General features: G+C 47.2%; 1 protein-coding gene across 1 annotated transcript in view; it reads right to left on the bottom strand.

The window, feature by feature from the left end:
- The window catches only part of Acvr1b (activin A receptor type 1B), a 50,532-nt gene extending 42,513 nt beyond the window's left edge, over window positions 1–8,019 (bottom strand). The window contains exon 1 of the mRNA XM_004649849.2: window positions 7,900–8,019. Within this exon, the coding sequence (XP_004649906.2) occupies window positions 7,900–7,990 (91 nt within the window). The 5' untranslated portion in view covers window positions 7,991–8,019. The remainder of the gene's footprint in view (window positions 1–7,899) is intronic.
- Window positions 8,020–19,235: the final 11,216 nt, after the last annotated feature.

The raw sequence follows: 19,235 nt of genomic DNA, 5'->3' as shown, positions 1-19,235 counted from the left end.
ATAAGGTAGTACATGACCGAGGACGATGCTATGTTGAATTCTAGCCACCACACATAAATGTGCGCGTGCACACACACACACACACAGGCCTGTACACACATGCAACACACATACACACACACACACTTTACTGATAACCATAGACTACAGCAGAGCACATGCTCTGGAGTCCCACCTACCCAGGCCTGTGCCCTGGGTGCCTAGCTGAAAAGCAGCAAAGAGCGCTCAGAGAACAGCTGGAGTAAACACAAGAGCTTAGCACAGAGCTCGAGTATACAGCACACATTTGGTAAATTAGAAGCTTTTATTACTACCATCATCCCAGTGAATGAGAAGGTTCTGAACTCTTGCTGCTTGTGGGAGTTCTAACAATTTGTGTGTCAACTGCTGAAGGCAAGGATATCCCTCTCCCATTCAGCTGGGGGCTAGGCACACCCTGGCTATCAGAAACGAACACTAATTCAATCTTATCTACAAGTCTGAAGTGCAATATTCAAGCACATGCCAAAATAATGGCAGAGGATTTGGGGCAAAAGGGCTTCTCTACAAATACTTAATTTGAAGAGCCCAAGCTGATCACCAAGGCATACACAGTCCCCATCTGCCCTCTCCTCCACACTTAGAAGTGCCTAGGAAAGAGGTTATAGGCAAATGAAAGCCCTGCATTGTCAAAGAACAGAGCCTAACACTACAGTCCAGGCTGGGCTGGAACTACGTAGCCCAAGCTGGCTTTGAACTTGCAGCAATCTTCTGGTCTCAGCCTCAAATACTGGCCTTCTAGGCATAAGCCACCAGACCCAGCTAAAGAACTTTCACATGCAAGGTTCAGCAATGGGATGGCAGGTGACCAGGTCTCATAGGCCCTTAAGCTCATTCTGAGATATTTCTCATCATGCCCCCTTCTTGCTCCACTTTTCACCATCATTATCCGACTCACTACCTTCCCCCATCTCCAAATGTATTTAAAAGAACACCTCGGGCTGGAGAGATGCCTTAGAGGGTTAAGGCGCTTGCCAATGAAGCCTAAGGATCCATGTTCAACTCTCCAGATCCCACATAAGCCAGATGCATAAGGTGTCACAAGCGTGCAAGGTCGCACATGCGCACATGGTGGTGCACGTGTCTGGAGTTCAATTACAGTGGCTGGAGACCTGCTGTGCCAATTCTCAAAAGAACACCTCTTAGCCAAGCATGGTGATACATGCCTTTAATCCCAGTACTTGGGAGGCAGAGGTAGGAGGATCGCCAGGAGTTTGAGGCCACCCTGAGACTACATAGTGAACTGCAGATCAGCCTGGGGCTAGAGTGAGATCCTACCTCAAAAAAACAAAAAAAACACCTCATTTGTATTTCCATTTCTGAAGGTCAGTGGTCCAGGCGCAGCTAAGGCAGCTTTCGCATCTACAATTAAGTCCTCTTCCAAGCTAACTGGCTGTTGGCAAAACCCACTGCCTTGCAAAGGACTGAAGTCTCTATTTTTCTCCGAGTTGTCAAACAGGGACCACTGTGGGCTCTTAAGAGTGTGCCCGTGGTTCTCGGCCGCGTGCCTGTTGGGATGGGCAGTTCAGAGCATGGACGTCTGCTTGTTCTCAAGCCAGCTGGAGCATCTTTGAGGCCCTCTTCTGCAATCAGCTGAGAAATCTGCTTTTTAAAGGGCTAGTTCAATTACACCAAGCACACCTACCTGAAGGGTAACTGGCTGGAACTTAATTTATCTATAAAGTCAGTGTGCACTACCACTGACATCACTGTTAGAGAGAATAACTGGGCGCAGTTGGGTGTGCTAAAACCCAGCACTTTTGGGGAGGTGGGGAAAGGGGGTGAACTTCAGTAGGCACAGTCACTTTTTGTGTTGTTTACTATCTGTTTCACCTTGTAGAAGTTGAGCTTCACAAGGGAAGCCAGCTATGCCCCTAACATGCACACTAGTGCCCAGCTGATGGAAGGTGCTCGAAAAATATGTGCTAAAGAAATCTTTGGGTCACCATATAGCATACTCAATATGTGCATGTTTGTTCATCTATTTGCAATCTGGAAATGGAACTTCTAAGTGGATGCCTTAAATTCTAGGGGCAAGCCAGGCATGGTGGCACACGCCTTTATCCCAGCACTCGGGAAGCAGAGGTAGGAGGATCGCCATGAGTTCGAGGCCACCCTGAGACTGCACAGTGAATTCCAGGTCAGCCTGAGCTAAAGTGAGACCCAACCTCAGAAAAAGAAAAAACTCTAGGGGCTGGGGGTGTTGCTCAGTAGTACAGCACTCGCCTAGCATGCATGAGGCCTTGGGTTCCATTCCCAACACAGCCAACAAACCAAAAAACCAAATCAAACCAAATTTTGACTCAGTGACACCATTAGGAGGAGTCCTTGGACTTTGACATGATGTAATTTTATTTCTGTGACAGTTGTACAGTTCTGACAAAACTGATCTTGAATATTCAGACTCCATGTACATGAATTTGCCTACTGGCTGAAATTTCTCTGTAACCCCCAAAATCAATGCTTGCAGTACTTTCTTGGTCATTCGAGGACATGCACGCACAGAGCAGTTAAATATTTGAGCCGCCCAACACACATGTTCCAGGGGAGGTCAAACAAGGCAACACTCTGCCTTCTTGTTTCAGCTCTCATACTGTAAACACATGTCCTTTTGGCAGAATATTTAGTGCCATACTTTTTGTTGATGATTCTGCTATTTAAAATGGTCCCCAAGTATAGTGCTGAAGTGATGTCTAGGGTTCCTAAGCACAAGAAGATGGTGATATGCCCTAGGGAGAAGGCATGTGGTAGGTATGCTTGATTCAGGCATGAGTTATAGAACCGTTTAAGTTCACTGTTACGAATCAACAATATATATTAAATAAGGTGTCTTTGCACAGAAACACAGAAACAAGGCTATCTACTGATCATTTGATGTGACCAGAGGCTTGCAGGAACCTAACCCTGCTTTTCCCCCAGGAGCAATGGCTCAGGACTTGCGGATTCAGTATCAGCAGCCACTTGACAGACCGTAACTACCAGGAATTGTGAGCCTCAGCCCCATGTACAGAGGAAACAAGGAGGGGGCTGGAGCTCCGGCAAACTCTAGCACACACTCCTGCTCTGTGTTCATGAGAGCACTCGCGGCCCAGAGTTGTGTTTACTTATTTATTTTCACTTTGAGTCACTTCAATCTCAAGTTCCACAACAGTACAGATTTAGGGACTTTCGTTAATCTTATTCTCTGGTATTTCTTCATGCTAAAGCTGTTCTAGGAACACACTCGAATGATAACTAAATCTCCTATACATAACTATATTAATATTAGAAATAATGTGATATTAGTTATCTTCATTATGTTAAATTCAAAGTATTTAACAAGATAAATGTAGGCTCAAGAGTGGGTAGAAAAGAGAAAACCAAAGAGATGACCAGCATAGCCTGAACAGATGTGATCTCTGAGACCCAGAGATTAGATAAAACTGACTGGGATGGAAGGCTGACAGGCAGCCCGAACTCTGAGCTCTAGAACAAGGAAAAGCGGAGCTCTGCAGCAGAACCCGCACCGGCGTCCCACTTACTATGGAAGAGAAGCCAGCACACACGGCACCAAGAGCCAGCTCAGCTTGAGGCATTCGAGGGGCACAAACCCTGAGCAAGGCCAGAGCACGAGCAGATATCAAGAGAGAAATATAAGTCACACTTCAGAAACCAAAGGGCTTCACAGCAGATGATGACTTTCCAACACCAGGTGGGATTGGGCTGTGGTTGCCTGCTGAGCACCTATCGCAGAGGCTTGATGAGGAGGAAAACACCAGGATTTTTGTTTTGTAGGCAGAGGAAAATGAGGTAAGACCCTCTCACATCAACTCCCACCGTAACAGACAGCGCGACTTGGTACAGAGACAAGATTCCAGAATTAATGTCAACTGCTGTTCCAAGCAAAACTCCAAGGTTTCAAAATTAAAAGAAAATAGCCACTTCAGTATTCTAATTTAACCTTCAAACTGAAGAGGATTTAAAGTGCTTGAATGAAAAGTCGGGTGTGGTGGTGCACGCCTTTAATCCCAGCCCTTGGGAGGCAGAGGTAGGAGGATCGCTGTGAGTTCGAGGCCACCCTGAGACTACATAGTGAATCCCAGGTCAGCCTGGGCTAGAGTGAGACCCTACCTCGAAAAACCAAAAAATAAAAATAAAAATAAAGTGCTTGAATAAGGACTCCATTCCACCTCGACACCCTGTTCCTGAGTTATTGTGAGAACAGACTGCAGTGCAATCAACTCATGTTCCAAAATGCAACAAGCAGCTTCAACAGGACACGCAGCGCGTCCCCGGCTCTCAGTCTCCTCTCTCCTGATTCATATTTCGGTAGCAAGGTTACAATTAGCTCACCGGTGGAGAATAAACCTATTTATAACACAGCAGTCCCCTGAAAGGTGCAATCATCTAAAAAGGTTTTCAGAGGAAAATAAAGTGCAGTATCTTCCTGCACTGCCTGCAGACTCCCAAGGTCCTTTTGGATGAAGTCCTCAGTGTAACCTTCCTGTGTTCAGCCACCACTCTGGCCACCTCTCAGCCTCCATGTTCTTATGTAACATGTACATAGTGCCATAAACATACCCAGAGTTGCGTAACATTGCCAACCAATCAGGCCTAAAGCAGGTCACTCCCTCCAGACTATCTTTGATTAGCACAGGTATGCTGCCTGCTCAGCTCTACAAAGAAAGAAAAAAAAAACCTGCCAAAGGCACAAATTAACCTGAGGAAATCTGAGCCTGGGCTATCAAAAAGCACAAATAAGAGATGAGCCACACTGATATGTGATGTGTCTATCAATCGGAGTATGTTATTCTGCCCCATAAGACAAAAAGTAACCCAACATTGCTTATTCACTCTAGTCAGAAACTGTGTCTAAAAATACCTCCCTGCCAACTGGCTATCAGTAAGTCAGTCTCACAAATGTCCCAATAAGAGTGACACACGGTATTTTTTCCCTTTCAGAACAAAAACTGAAGCAGTAACATTAAGGTTCAGTTGCTTGTTCAAGGGCAACCTGTAAGGAAACAAAGTTCTGGGGCTGAACCAGTCTCCTCCCTCCCTGTCTGGTTCTAGCCTTTAACCAGAGTAGCCATTTTAATATACTTTATCACATCTGCCCCAAGAGCTGCTTGAACAACTAATCAGATTCTCTCCTCAGATCCATGTCTTCTGAACCAAATGACAAGACTTGAAATTAGAACAGAACTCAAAATGTTCCTATCAGAGCCCAAACGCCTCTTTTGTTGCTTTTGTCTTGAAGAACTGAATGCCATATTCTTCAGCTACTAACTTAAATGTTATACTTTTAAATACCAATGTGACATTTTCCAAGCTAGGTCGTAAAGCATGGTGTATCTATCAGGTAGATGCTGTTTCTAGCCTGAAATGCATTCTTATCACTGGCTTTTTACGGAGTCCCAGGTAATCTGACTAACTCATTAATGAACAGAAATGCCTATCTATCTCTTCCTGCCTTCACATGGGGTCTACACACCAGGCATCAGAGCCACCTAATCTGCCACTTCTCTAGCTCACATTGGGGAGGCACTGTGTAGGAAATGCAAGAGAGGGAGGGAAGAAAACACCAACTTCTTGTTATCCCAAAGCCTCTACTTTCCCAGAACTGACGTTTTACTTTAAGCCTTTTGCAACAGTGGTCTCTGTAGCATGCGCTACTGGCAACTAGAGAAGTGTCCCGGAAAAAAACTGCAGTGTCTGGCCAAGAAGTTTAAAGGCCTTCAAGAATGTTTGCTGGACATACAGCTTAATTTCCCATTTATCAAAAAGAGCAACCAACTCCCTATTATGCCCACTCACCCTCAGTCCAACATCCATCCATTTTAGGTAGGGCACACACAGAAAAACAAAACCAACTACCAAAAACTCTGTCCCATTCAGAACCAGCTGGATTGTCAGTTAAACATTCTTAGCCAGGCTAACCATAAGAAAGGCCCACATATGCTACATCAAATCAGCAGGGAAATGATGGCTTCAAATCTTGGATACATCAGAGGAGGAGCTTAAGGATTTTTTTTTTCCACCCACACGTGACAAACCTGAGGCTAGAGTCTCCTTATTTTTACTATCCTACTAGAGAAATAACATTGTCACACATTCCAAAAACATGGCCCATAAGGCCCAGCACACATCCTTATTCATGAAAATCATTATCTCGCCACAAATGTCAGGCTCTGTTCATACGCTACCAACATGTTATCAGTCCTCACCGCAGTTACCTATGACACAGAGCATCAACACCCAGGAACCCTTCTGTGAGAGCCTAACAGCAGCACTAGCCAGGGAACAAAGACCCCACTGCACAAGCTCCACTCTGGGAACAAGGATCCAAGCAGCAGATAATGAACTTGTTTGTGAGTCTCCAAAGTGACATGGTGTCTTTTATGGTCCAACTTGAAAACCTTTTTTTTTTTTTTTTTTTTTTTTAAGTGGAGAGAGGAACCCCAGAACCCAACTTGATCTCCCACTGCTGGAAGGTTGGGGGGGGGGGCTGCTGAGAAGTCAAAGCAGGAGGCCAGGCTTCGCATGTACAATGGGCACAGCGAATACAATCCCGATGGTCTCTCTCGAATGCATCTGTGGGTCAATAATCACTTCGATAGAACTGCCCAATATAACCTTCGTCTGCAATATCCCAATGCCAAAACACACGGCGGGATCCTATCAAGTGAAATATTTTAGGGTTTCATCTGTTCTTCTCGGTCCCTAAAGCCTCATAAACAACACACCCAGTGGAGTGTCCCACAGAAAGGTCCTCACCTCTGTGGTGGGAAAGGTGGGGGTGGATCTGGCGAGCGCCAGGCTGTGGAGGGTGGAAGGTAAAGGGGTGTGTGAACGTGGGGGAGGAATACGAAGAGGGGTGGTGTGCACACGGGGTGGGGGGGGGAGTACTGACTAGGGGCCAGGGAGACCGTGCAATAGTGGGGCGCTTAAATAATCTGGAGGGCTGGGGGCAGGTTTCAGGACTTCACCATAAAGGCATCCTCAAAGTGATGAAGTGAATGGGCCCCCTGGGGTGGGGTGGTGGGGGAGGCGAAGGGGAGAGCAAATACACCTAGATTGGGATTAACAGCTGGGAAGTAGGTTTCTCAGGGAGGAGGAGGTTCCGAGGCCAAGCTCCAGAAAAAAAGGTTCAGGGCCCTGAGCGCCCCACTTCCTCCAAACAGCTTCCACAGGCATGTGTATCCGAGGTAGGGGGGTTTGCCCCGCGGAACGCCGGGGACGGAGCGACGGGGGAATGTGACTCCCGTGCCCGGAGCATCAGGGAGGCAGGGGAGGGCAAGCAAGACACCCCAAGCTGAAGGGAAGGTTAGAGACCCCAGCCCCCCACCCCGGCAGCCTCGGGGGCTGCAACATAAGGACACCTCAGGGAAGCAAAGAGCACCCCCCCCCGCCATCGCCGAACCCCACAATCTTGGCGGGAGAAAAGACGCCTCCCCCTCCCCAGGAGCATCTGGTGGGAGGAGGGGGGAAAAGCCCCCTGGCCCCTGGACGTGCGGAAGGACACAAGCCGAGGACCTCCGAACCGTGAGGACCCCTGGATGCTCCCACTATAGAACTGGGGGTGCTGGGGCGCGACCCCTGGAGCTCCCCAGCTCCAGTTCCGCCTGGAAGAGCGCTCGGGTTCCCAGGGGGGGAGGGCCCCCCGGGCGAGAGCTCGGCGGCGCGGGGGGGGGGGGGGGTGCGGCGGCGCCTCGGCGGTCCGCGAGGCTGACGGAGGGTCACCCCGCTCCTCGGCGCCCCCCGCCCGGCCATATTGTGCGGGTGGGGAGGGGGCGCGCCGGAGCCCTGCAGGGCGCCTCGAGGCCTCGCCCTCCTGGCCCAGCGCTCCCCATCCCAGCCCCTCGCCCCGGGAGGACTCACCCTGGATCCCCCGGGGTCCCGAGCCGCCGCTGCCCGCCAGCAGGAGGACTACAAGGGGGAAGAAGGAGGAGGCTCCGGCCGACTCCGCCATAGTAACCGCCGCCGCCGCCGCCGCCGCCGCCGCCGCCGCCGCAGCCCAGCAGCGCCCAGCGCGCGCGCGCGCCCCCGGCGCCTCCCCTCCTCCCGCGGCCCGCTCCCGCCTCGCTCGTCCGCCCGGCGCCGGCACGTGCGCTCCCGGGAGCCGGCGCAGCGGCCGCCACACGCGCGCGCGCGCGCACGCGCGCCCCCGAAGGGCGGGGTCGGGCGCGCGCGAGCGCCCGCCTTAAAGGGGAGTGTCCCTTATTAAAGGGGTGGGAGGGGTTCGCGCCTCGGCCAGCCCCGCGGGTCCCGGCGCGGTGCGGCGCCCAGGAGGCGCTCCCCGCCCCCCGCCCCCCGCCCCCCGCGAGCCCTCCCCCCTCCCCCGCGCGCTCGCGGCGCCGCGCAGAATTACCTTATCAGCGCCGCCCCCCCCTCCCGCCGGGCGAGCTGCGCGAACCCCGCGCCTGCTCCGGTTCTCCATCCCCGAGGCCGAGCCTCCCGCTCAGCCCACCGCGTCCCTCGGGGAGCTCCCACGCAGCCTGCGAACCGGGGTCCCTGTGCGCCTTCTCCACCCCACCCCACCCCCCGCCTTGCATCCCTCTGGGCACCCAGCCCGTGTGATCGAACCCCTGTTTTGAATTTCTTTTCAAATTTTTTCGCTGAGCTCTTCAATGCCGACAGCCTTAGGGTGCTGCCCCAGGTAGAACCCTCTTGGTAAACTGTGTGTGACATTTTCTAATCAAAACGCCTTGAAAATATTATCCCATTTGCCCGGCATTATCCCCTTGTCTTCTGGAGATAATGAAGCCAAATATTTACGCAAAAATGATAACTTGCTTATTTTATCACTGTAAAAAGCTGGAAACTAAGAAAGCAGGAATAGAGGCTTAGATAAACTATAGCTCATCCGTATGAGGGACCGACCTTTAGTAATTAAAACTCGTGTTTACAAAAAACTAATGGAAATGAGGGCTGGAGACATGGCTTAGCGGTTTAAGGCACTTGCCTGCGAAGTCTAAGGATCGATTCCCCAGATGCACAGGGTGGCGCATGTGTCCGGAGTTCGTTTGCAGTGGCTAGAGGCCGGGGCTCCATTCTCACCCTCTCCCTCTCTTTCTCTCAATTAAATAAATAAAAATTTAAAACTACTAATGACATGAGAAAATTTTTATGAACTTAAATTAAAATGCAAAATACAGATTTTCACAACAATGATCAAATTTTGTCAGTATTATGTGCACTTTAAAAGGAAGGCTAATACTAAATGTATTAGTAATTTTGCCTAAAATATTTTTCACTTTTTCTTTAAACATTTCTGTAGCTTCTAAGTATTTTTCCAAATAAATATTGCTTTCAAATTTAGAAGAAAATGTTTGTAAACAGTAAGGTGAATCAGCCCACACCTTTTTGAAGTGTTCACCTTCTTTAAAGTTATTTATTTGAGAGAGATATTAAAAGCAAAAAGTAGAGGCTGGAGAGATGGCTCAGCAGTTAAAGGTGCTTGCTTGCAAAGGCTGATGGCCTGGGTTCAATGTCCCACTACACATGTAAAGCCAGATGAACAAAGTGGCACGTGTCCGAAGTTTTTTTGCAATGGTGGGAGGCCTGGTGTGCCCATTCATTCTCTCTCTGTCTCCTCCCAGATAATCAAGAAACATTAAAAAGAGAGAGAGAGAGGTTTTGGAAACAGAGTTCTGGATCTGAATTCTGCTTCTCTTGCTGACTATGAAAACATGGTCAAAGTTTTAACCTTTCTAAGGCAGAGTCTCAGCATATGCGTTCCATCGGTAGAGGGATGGCCAAGGGATTGGAGAAAAAGGTTTCTAAAACGAAACCCTCACCTTATAAACTGTTGCTAACAAAAAGAATTCCATATGTTATGGTGGCGCACCCCTTTAATCCCAGCACTCAGGAGGGTAAGGTAGGAGGATCGCTGAGAATTCAAGGCCACCCTGAAACTGCATAGTGAATTCCAGGTCAGCCTGAGCTAGCCTGAGACCTTACCTTGGAAAACCAAAAAAAAAAAAAAAAAAAGATGCAGACTCACTCTCCAGATAGAACACAATCAAGCACAAATTCATGTACAGGTGAATGTGTCCGACTGCATGAGTAAAGGACATCTCTTCATGCTTGTTGGTCTTCCCAGCTATGCTCTGTTCACCTATAGGTCCCCAGCTATAGTGGACACAGTGCTAAGGTAACATAGTAGTCTCCTAGGGCTGCTGGACCAGAGTACCATAAACTTGTTGGCTTTAAATAATAGAAAGTTAGGCTGGAGAGAGAGTTCTGTGATTAAGTGTGCTTTCCCAGCGAGCATGAAAGCACAAGGGGAGCTGGGCGTGGTGGCGCACGCCTTTAATCCCAGCATTTGGGAGGCAGAGGTAGGAGGATCACTGTGAGTTCAAGGCCACCCTGAGACTACATAATGAATTCTAGTTAGCTCAGGCTAGAGTGAAGCCCTACCCCGAAAAAAATCAACAAAAAAAGAAAGAAGCCGGGCATGGTGGTGCACTGGGGAGGCAGAGGTAGGAGGATCACCAAGAGTTCAAGGCCACCCTGAAATGACATAGTGAATTCCAGGTCAACCTGGGATAGAGTGAGACCCTACTTTGAAAAACCAAAACAGAAAAAAAGAAAAAAGAAAGAAAGAAAGGAAAATAAAGCCTGAGATTGCTAGAGTTCAAATCTCCAGATCCCATGTGAAGAGTTAAGTGTGGCTGTGCATGCTGGTAACCCCAGTTCCGAAGGGGAGCAGAAGCCCAAGAATCATCAGAGCCTGCAAGCTGTAGAATCAGAAAGAGACTCAGGCTCAAAACAGGACCAGGGGCTGGAGGAATGGCTTAACAGTTAAGGCGCTTGCTTGCAAAGCCAAAGGACCCAAGGCCAATTCTCCAAGACCCGTGTAAGCCAGATGCACAACGTGGTACATGGATTTGGAGTTCATTTGCAGTGGCTGGAGGCCCTAGTGCTCCCATTCTCTCCCTCTCTCTCTCTCTCTCTTTCATAAGTAAGTAAGTAAGTAAGTAAATAAATAAATAAGCAATTAAACAGGACCAGGCAGAAGAGCAATGATGTTCACAGTTCCACCCTGGCCACTGTTGGTGAGCACATCTGAGTGAATGGCGTGTCACGTAGGCACATACACATGCATACACCAACACCACACACACACACACACACACACACACACACACACACACGTACACATCGCATTCCACACGCACTAGGAAGCTATCCTCTCACTATCCTGAAGGCTAGAAACCTGAAACTATGATGTTGGCAGGGCCATCCATGGTCACTTCAAAGTCTCTAGGGATAAACTCTCTCCCTGAGTCTTCAAGCTTCTGGTAGTTCCAAGAATCCTTCATAGTCTTCCGTTTCTGGAAGCACGCTGCAATCCCTGCCTCTGTCTTCACAGAGGGCCCTTCCCACATGGAAGCCTTCCCTCCAAAAGCTGTCTCTGCATCCAGTTCTCTTCCTTAAAAGGACACCACGACGAATTCCAGTAGTCTCTGTTTTTGGCTCGTGTGTGTATGTGCGTGTGTGGGGGGGGGGGTACACACTTGCCATGGCACACATGTGGTGGTCAGAGGATAACTTTAGGTGGTGTCCTCTCCTTCCCCCTTCTCTGAGGCAGAGTGAACTTTCTCACTGGTGCGCTCACCAGGCTTCTCCTGACTCCCGCCTCCCTTCTCTCCATAGGCATGCTGTGATTACAGATGCTCAAACTATAGCTTCAGGCTTTATGTGGGTTCTGGGGACCTAAACCCAGGTACTCACACTTCAGTACTTTACCTGCTGAGCCATCTTTCAAACCAACCCCTCTTTTTAAAAAATTTTTACTTATTCATTTATTTATTTAAGAAAGAGGCAGATGGAGAAAGAGAGAGAGAATGGGTGCACCAGGGCCACTAGCTATTGCAAAGGAATTTCAGACACACGTGCCACCTCATGCATCTGGCTTACATGGGTACTGGGGAATTGAACCTGAATCCTTAGGTTTTGCAGGCAAGAGCCTTTCCATTAAGCCATCTCTCCAGCCCCCAACCCCTCTTTTCTTTTGATGAATAGAGTCACATGTAGCTGAGGCTGGCCTTGAACTCATTATATAATGCAAGATGACCTTGGACTGCTGATCATTCTGCTTCTGCCACCAGAGTGTTGAAATGACAGTGGTATGCCATCATGCCCAGCTTTAGTGTTAGTTTAAGAAATCTTAAGTTGATTGTATCCACAGGGCTCCTGCTGCCAAGTAAGATCTCATTCACAGTTTCTGGGGGACACTACTCAGTTCCAGTGTAGTCACCAATGCCTGCAACTGGAAAGAGCAAGCTGACCCTCAGGAGCACTACTATGAGACCAGGTAGGGGGCGCTGTATTTCCTTATCCTGCTAAGGGCTGCCACTGTAGCCATAAGACCAGCCATCTCAGAGGGGCCCTGAGGTTGCTATACTCCCAGACAGTAAGGTCAGCCACTCAATGAGCAGAGACTAGAATGTTGAGTCCACAAATCAGCACCCTGCTATTTTTTTTTAATTTATTTTTTGGATTTTTGAAATAGGGTCTCACTCTAGCCCAGACTGACCTGGAATTCACTATGTAGTCTCAAGGTGGCCTCGAACTCTCAGCAATCCTCTGCCTCTGCCTTCCAAGTGCAGGGATTAAAGGTATGCACCACCATGCCTGGCTCTACTATTTTGTGTGTATGTATGTGGTTTTTTGAAGTAGGGTCTTACTGTAGCCCAGACTGACCTGGAATTCACTATGTACTTTCAAGGGTGGCCTTGAACCCGCAGTTATCCTCCTACCTCTGCCTCCCGAGTGTTGGGATTAAAGGTGTGCACCGCCTTTAATGGCACACATTAAATGATTTGGGGCAAGATTTTTTTTTTTTTTTTTAGAGAGCAAGTGGTGGGGGGAAGAGAGTGGCATGCCAGGGCCTTATCCACTGCAATTGAACTCCAGATTCTTGCACCCCCTAATGGGCATGTGCTACCTTGTGCTTGCCTCCCCTTTGTGCATCTGGCTAATGTGGGATCTGGAGAGTGGAACATGGACCCTTAGGCTTCACCGGCAAGTAACTGCCAAGCCATCTCTCCAGCCCTGACTTGGGGCAAGATGGTTTACCTCCTTAAACCTCAATCCTCATTTGTAAAACACAGCTTATGAAAGTTCTATCTCACAGAGGTGTTGTGGAATCAACTAGGATATTGTGTGTGCAGCACCCGACATAGACTCTGACACATAGGGAGCGATATAAAAGGAACAGCTGTTTCATTATTGATTACACTCCAGCCTTTGCTACAATCCTGTGAAGTGGCTGAAGCATGTTAGAATGTGCCCCATTTACAGATGAGGTGACTGAGAAGTAGAGAAGGCGATCAACGTGCCCATGCCTGCACATAATTAGTCATTAAAACCACGTCCCACAGCTCCTGCACTTTTCTCAAAACCACAGCATCCCATGCTTTCCCAGGGACTGATCTTTTCGGAACCCAGCTGAACATGGAAAATGATTTGCTGGGGATGAGGAGGAGGAATAATTATACTGCTCACACCCAATTTGTGAGAGTTTGAGGCATCTTATCAAATCAGAGCTCCCAAACCAGGCATGGTGGTGTACACCTTTAATCCCAGCACTTGGGAGGCAGAGGTAGGAGGATCGCCTTGAGTTTGAGGCCACCCTGAGACTACAGAGTGAATTCCAGGCCAACCTGGGCCAGAGTGAGACCTACCTCGGAAAAACCAAAAAAGAAAAGCCTCTTTCTAGCCTTCTTCGCTATCCCCAAAAGCCTCAACAAAGTGCCTTTCTTCTCGTGATTGACACAGAAAAATTGCCTGTATTTTGCTGGCATCACTTGACATTTCCATACATGTATATACCGTTGAATGCACAAATCCAAGCAAGCCTATCTTCACAAACGTTTATCACTTCTGTGTAGTTAAAAGCATTCAAACTCATTTCCTCCGTTTTGAAATAGGCTACTTCTCATTATCTATAGTCACTCTTGAGCAATAGCATATCAGAACTTCTTCTCTTATCTAACTGTAATTTAGTGCCCATTATCAACCTTTCCCCTCTGCACCACCCTGCCGGCTCTCCACGGCTTCTGGTAGCCATTTTCACTTCAAGTTCCTTAATCTTAGGTCTGGTCCTATCAAGGTCCATGAACTTCTTATCTCCCCTACTTTGTCCCTTTGTCATGCCATTCCTCAGAGTCTCGGGAACCACTTTTCCAAGAAAAAAAAAAAAATAGCCTTCCTCTCTGGGCTCCCAGTTTACAGCTGCCATCTTGGTCACAAGCCACCAAGACATCACCTCTGAGAAGAATCACCTTAACGAGCAGCAGGTCATTGATCTTGAAGTAGCTCATCACCATTCATCCATTCCACAAACACTGAGCTGTCTTCAGTGTACCATGCAGAACATATACACGCCAGTAAATCTGGATCCTTGCCCTCATGGAACTTGCACTCTAATAGAGACAAGCATGAAAGAAAGGCAACAATGGGGGCTGGAGAGATGGCTTAGCACTTAAGGTGCTTGCCAGCAAAGCCTAAGGACCCAGGTTCGAATCCCCAGTACCTACGTAAGCCAGATGCACACAGTGGCACGTAGGTCTGGAGTTCGTTTGCAGTGGCACACCCATTCTCTCTCTCTAGTATATAAGCAAACAAAAAAGAAAGAATGGCAACAATGGGCTGTGCTGTGGTGTGGTGTAATCCTCTGACAGTCAGTGGGGCATGCAGAGGGCAAGCATGATTCAGCTCTGCAGGGAAAAAACCAAAGAGTTGGAAAAGGTCAGGAAGAGGCCATGGTACTGCTGATTCTTGGATGACCAAAGAGGGCTCCCCAGATAGATATGTCCATGTGGGGCAGGGAAGGGGATGGCAGGAGGCTGTTTTGCCTAGCATTTAGGGGAACTGTGGGCAGTACGCAGCAGCAGAGCGACTCCACGGCAACACCAGAGGTTCTAGGTTGAAGGGGGCTGCTGGTGAAAATGAAAGGTAACCTTGCAGAGTTGGGCAGGCGTGGAAATATACTCGGAGGACTTTTTACCGGTATGCTTGGAAGATTTCCAACCAGGCAGGCAAAGTGATAATATTTGTGTTTTATGAAGACCACTTTGCTGATCCAAGTGGACCTGAACTTGATACAGAAGATGGTTGGAGCAAGGCAAGATTGGCAGTAAGGAAAGCAAAGAGGTGGCAGTTTCAGTAACCCAGAAGGAGGTAGGGCGCATACCTTTAATCCCAGCACTTGGGAGGCAGAGGTAGGAAGATCGCTGTGAGTTCAAGGCCACCCTGAGATTACATAGTGAATTCCAGGTCAGCCTGAGCCAAAGTGAGACCCTACCTTGAAAAATCAAAAAAAAAAAAAAAAAAAAAATTTCATGCAAATGGAAGGTAGAAACTTAAGAAATTTAGTACTATCTTTGGCTTCAGAGTCTGACGCCCTAACCGCTAAGCTATTTGCCCTTTCCAATACTATCTTTTCTTTAAAAGAACTGGCTATGACTAAAAATGAGGATTGACAATTCCTTTAAAATTGTAGGTACTTTGAGGAAACCTCCTGCTGAAGATAATCTTATATGCTCAATAAACTAGCAAGAAAGTGAAGAATTCTCAAGAACTAAGAAAAGATGGGGATGTGGCTCAGTGGTAGAGCACTTGCCCAGCATGCCTGGGGTTTCCTCCCCGCTGCTGGGTAGCTATTATCTCTGAATTGAAACACTCCCTTCTGAAGGGAGGAGAGAGGTTCATAAGACTCAGGAAGCTCACAACGTTTGAGACTCACAAGACCCTTCCCTGAAGTGATACAAGCAGTAAACCGTCGCTGTATGGGAAGGGATGCTTCAGTGCAGAGGCTGCCTACAAGTTATACAGAAAATTCCAGTGATCCAGCTTTTGTGAGTTGTCACCTGTACTGGGATGGGGCTTTTTCAGTGGTGCCACTGCCTCTGAACCACCCATTTCTTTCTTTCTTGTTTTTTTAAAGTTTTATTTTATTTTATTTATTTGAGAGAGAAAAGAAGAGCGAGAGAGAATGGGTATGCCAGGGCTTCCAGCCACTGCAAACAAACTCCAGATGTATGTGCCACCTTGTGCACCTGGCTTATGTGGGTTCTAGGGAATTGAACCAAGGTCCTTTGGCTTTGCAGGCAAATACCTTTAACTGCTAAACCATCTCTCCAGCCTGAGCCACCCATTTCTCCCTTAAGTAATCCCAGTAAACTCATTGGTTCACCAACCTGAACTTTAGTCTGTCATTACCTTCTGTATCTGAGGTGAATAGAAATAAAGTTTCCAGGAAAAGCATTGCAACATTCAGTACTGGGAAAAAAAGAAAAGAACACCTACCTAAGAAGAGAGAAAACCAGATGAACACTTTTCACTTTGATAGCACTTACATACCAGGTAAATGTGAAGCTTGACTTTTTGCAGGACAAAGTCCCAAGTCCATCCGAAGAGTAGGGTCTACTAAGGGACCCTCTACACAAAGTGGTGACCCACAAAATGTACCACACTTAGTCTAAGAATCAACTAGAAAAAGTTCACTCTTCCAGGAGACCACAGGAAAACTGCTTGACGTGAACTTGGATGAGCATGAGGGAAAATCTCTCCTGAGCATTCTTTTTTTTTTTTAAATTTATTTATTTATTTATTTGAGAGCAACAGACACAGAGAGAAAGACAGATAGAGGGAGAGAGAGAGAATGGGCACGTCAGGGCTTCCAGCCTCTGCAAACGAACTCCAGACGCGTGCGCCCCCTTGTGCATCTGGCTAACGTGGGGACCTGGGGAACCAAGCCTCGAACTGGGGTCCTTAGGCTTCACAGGCAAGCGCTTAACTGCTAAGCCATCTCTCCAGCCCTCTCCTGAGCATTCTTAAATGCAAACAGTTCACATTTGCTGTGTGGATTGGAAGACTACACACCATTTAGATTCAAGTAGTCCTGGGTAGTCACACTTCATAGTAGTACCAAAAGGAGACAAGTGAAAATCATCTTGAGGAACAAACTGTGCACTCAGGCTACTAGAAAATTTCAAAGCTAATATTCCAAGAAATATAATCTGTAATCATAGAAATAAATCCAAAATCACATACCAAAAATAACTGAGGGGAGGGGAAGTCAACTTAAAATAGAAAGACTTTTTTTGATGTTGTTTTTTGAGGCAGAGTCTCACTCTAGCCCAGGCTGACCTGGAATTCACTATGTAGTGTCAGGGTGGCCTGGAACTCGTGGTGATCCTCCTACCTCTGCCTCCCGAGTGCTGGGATTAAAGGCATGTGCCACCACGCCCGGCTAGAAAAAAAACTTTTTTTTATTTTTATTTTTTATTTTTTTAAATTTATTTATTTATTTATTTATTTATTTGAGAGCGACAGACACAGAGAGAAAGACAGATAGAGGGAGAGAGAGAATGGGCACGCCAGGGCTTCCAGCCTCTGCAAACGAACTCCAGACGCGTGCGCCCCTTGTGCATCTGGCTAACGTGGGACCTGGGGAACCAAGCCTCGAACTGGGGTCCTTAGGCTTCACAGGCAAGCGCTTAACCGCTAAGCCATCTCTCCAGCCCTTATTTTTATTTTTTGAGACAGGGTCTCACTCTAAATCAGGCTGACCTGGAACTCTTGTAGTCCCAGGCTGGCCTTGAACTCACAATGATCTTCCTGCCTCTGTCACCAAACCTGGTGAAAAGTCTTTTAAAATGAGCTAAATTTAGGGCTGGAGAGATGGCTTAGTGGTTAAGGTGCTTGTCCGCAAAGCCAAAGGACCCAGGTTCAATTCCGCAGGACCGACATAAGCCAGATGCACAAGGTGGCGCATGCATCTGGAGTTCATTTGCAATAGCTGGAGGCCCTGATGCACCCATTCTCTTTTTTTCTCTCTCTCAAATAAATAAATAGAATTAAGATTAAAAGTAAATAAAATGAGCTAGATGTAAACAAATATGTAAATCATGTTTAATCATACATATTTTGTGAACTGTTAAATGTACATCAGTAGAATAAAAGGATTGTATAACATTCAGGTCAAGAAAATGAAAGAGGGCTAGGGAGATGGCTCAGCCATTAAGGCGTTTGCTTACAGAACCCAATGGCCTGGGGTTCGATGACCCACTACCAGTGTAAAAGCCAGATGCACAACATGGCACAAGCGTCTGGAGTTCATTTGCAGCAGCTGGAGGCCCTGTAGTGCACCTTCTCTCTGTCTGTCTCACTCCTCTCTCTTTCCTCTCAGCTTGCAAATAAATAAATAAGCTAATTAGTAATAAAAAAAATAAAGAGAATGAGGGGCTGGAGAGATAGCTTAGCAGTTAAGGTACTTGCCTGAAAAGTGTAATGACCTGTGTTCAGTTCCCTGATAGCCATGTAAAGCCAGACGTACAAAGAGGCACATGCATCTGGAGTTCGTTTGCAGTGGCTGGAAACCCTGGCATGCCCATTTTCATTCTCTTTCTCTTCTCTCTAGCTCTTTCTGTTTACAAAGGAAAAAAAAAAATGAAAGAATTGGGATAAGAAAGAAGCAATTCAGCTGGAAGTGGTGGTATATACTTTTTAAAAAATATTTTTACTTTTATTTATTTGAGAGCGACAGAGGCAGAGAGAGAGAGAGAGAGAATGGACGTGCCAGGGTCTCCAGCCACTGCAAACAAACTCCAGATGTGTGCGCCCCCTTGTGCATGTGGCTAACGTGGGTCCTGGGGAATCGAGCCTTGAACCAGGGTCCTTAGGCTTCACAGGCAAGTGCTTAACTGCTAAGCCATCTCTCCAGCCTGGTGTATACTTTTAATCCCAGTACTCAGGAAGCTGAGGTAGGAGGATCTCCATGAGTACCAGATCAGCCTGAGCTACAGTGAGATCCTGCCTCTAAAACAAGCAAAACAAAACAAAATTTAAGTAAACAGAAAAGTAAAGAAAAAGGGCAATAATAATATGGAATAAATAGAAATAACAAAATTAATTCAGATATATCCATTATAATAAATATAAATAGCCTAATTAATCCAATTTAAGAAAAAGATTTTCAGGCCTGGTGTGGTGGTACATGCTTTTAACCCCAACACTTGGAAGACATAGGTAGCATGATCAATGTGAATTTGAGGCCAACATGAGACTACATAGTGAATTCCAGGTCAGCCTGACCGAGAGGAAGACCTTAGCTCAGAAAAAAAAAAAAAAAAAAAAGAATAAAGAAAGAGAGTAAAGGGGACTACAGAAAACACATGATGAAGCAAATGATCTTATTTCGT

The sequence above is a fragment of the Jaculus jaculus genome, chromosome 6 (assembly GCF_020740685.1).
Source record: "Jaculus jaculus isolate mJacJac1 chromosome 6, mJacJac1.mat.Y.cur, whole genome shotgun sequence".
Lineage (NCBI taxonomy): Eukaryota > Metazoa > Chordata > Mammalia > Rodentia > Dipodidae > Jaculus > Jaculus jaculus.
This window is presented reverse-complemented; position numbering and strand designations above follow the sequence as displayed.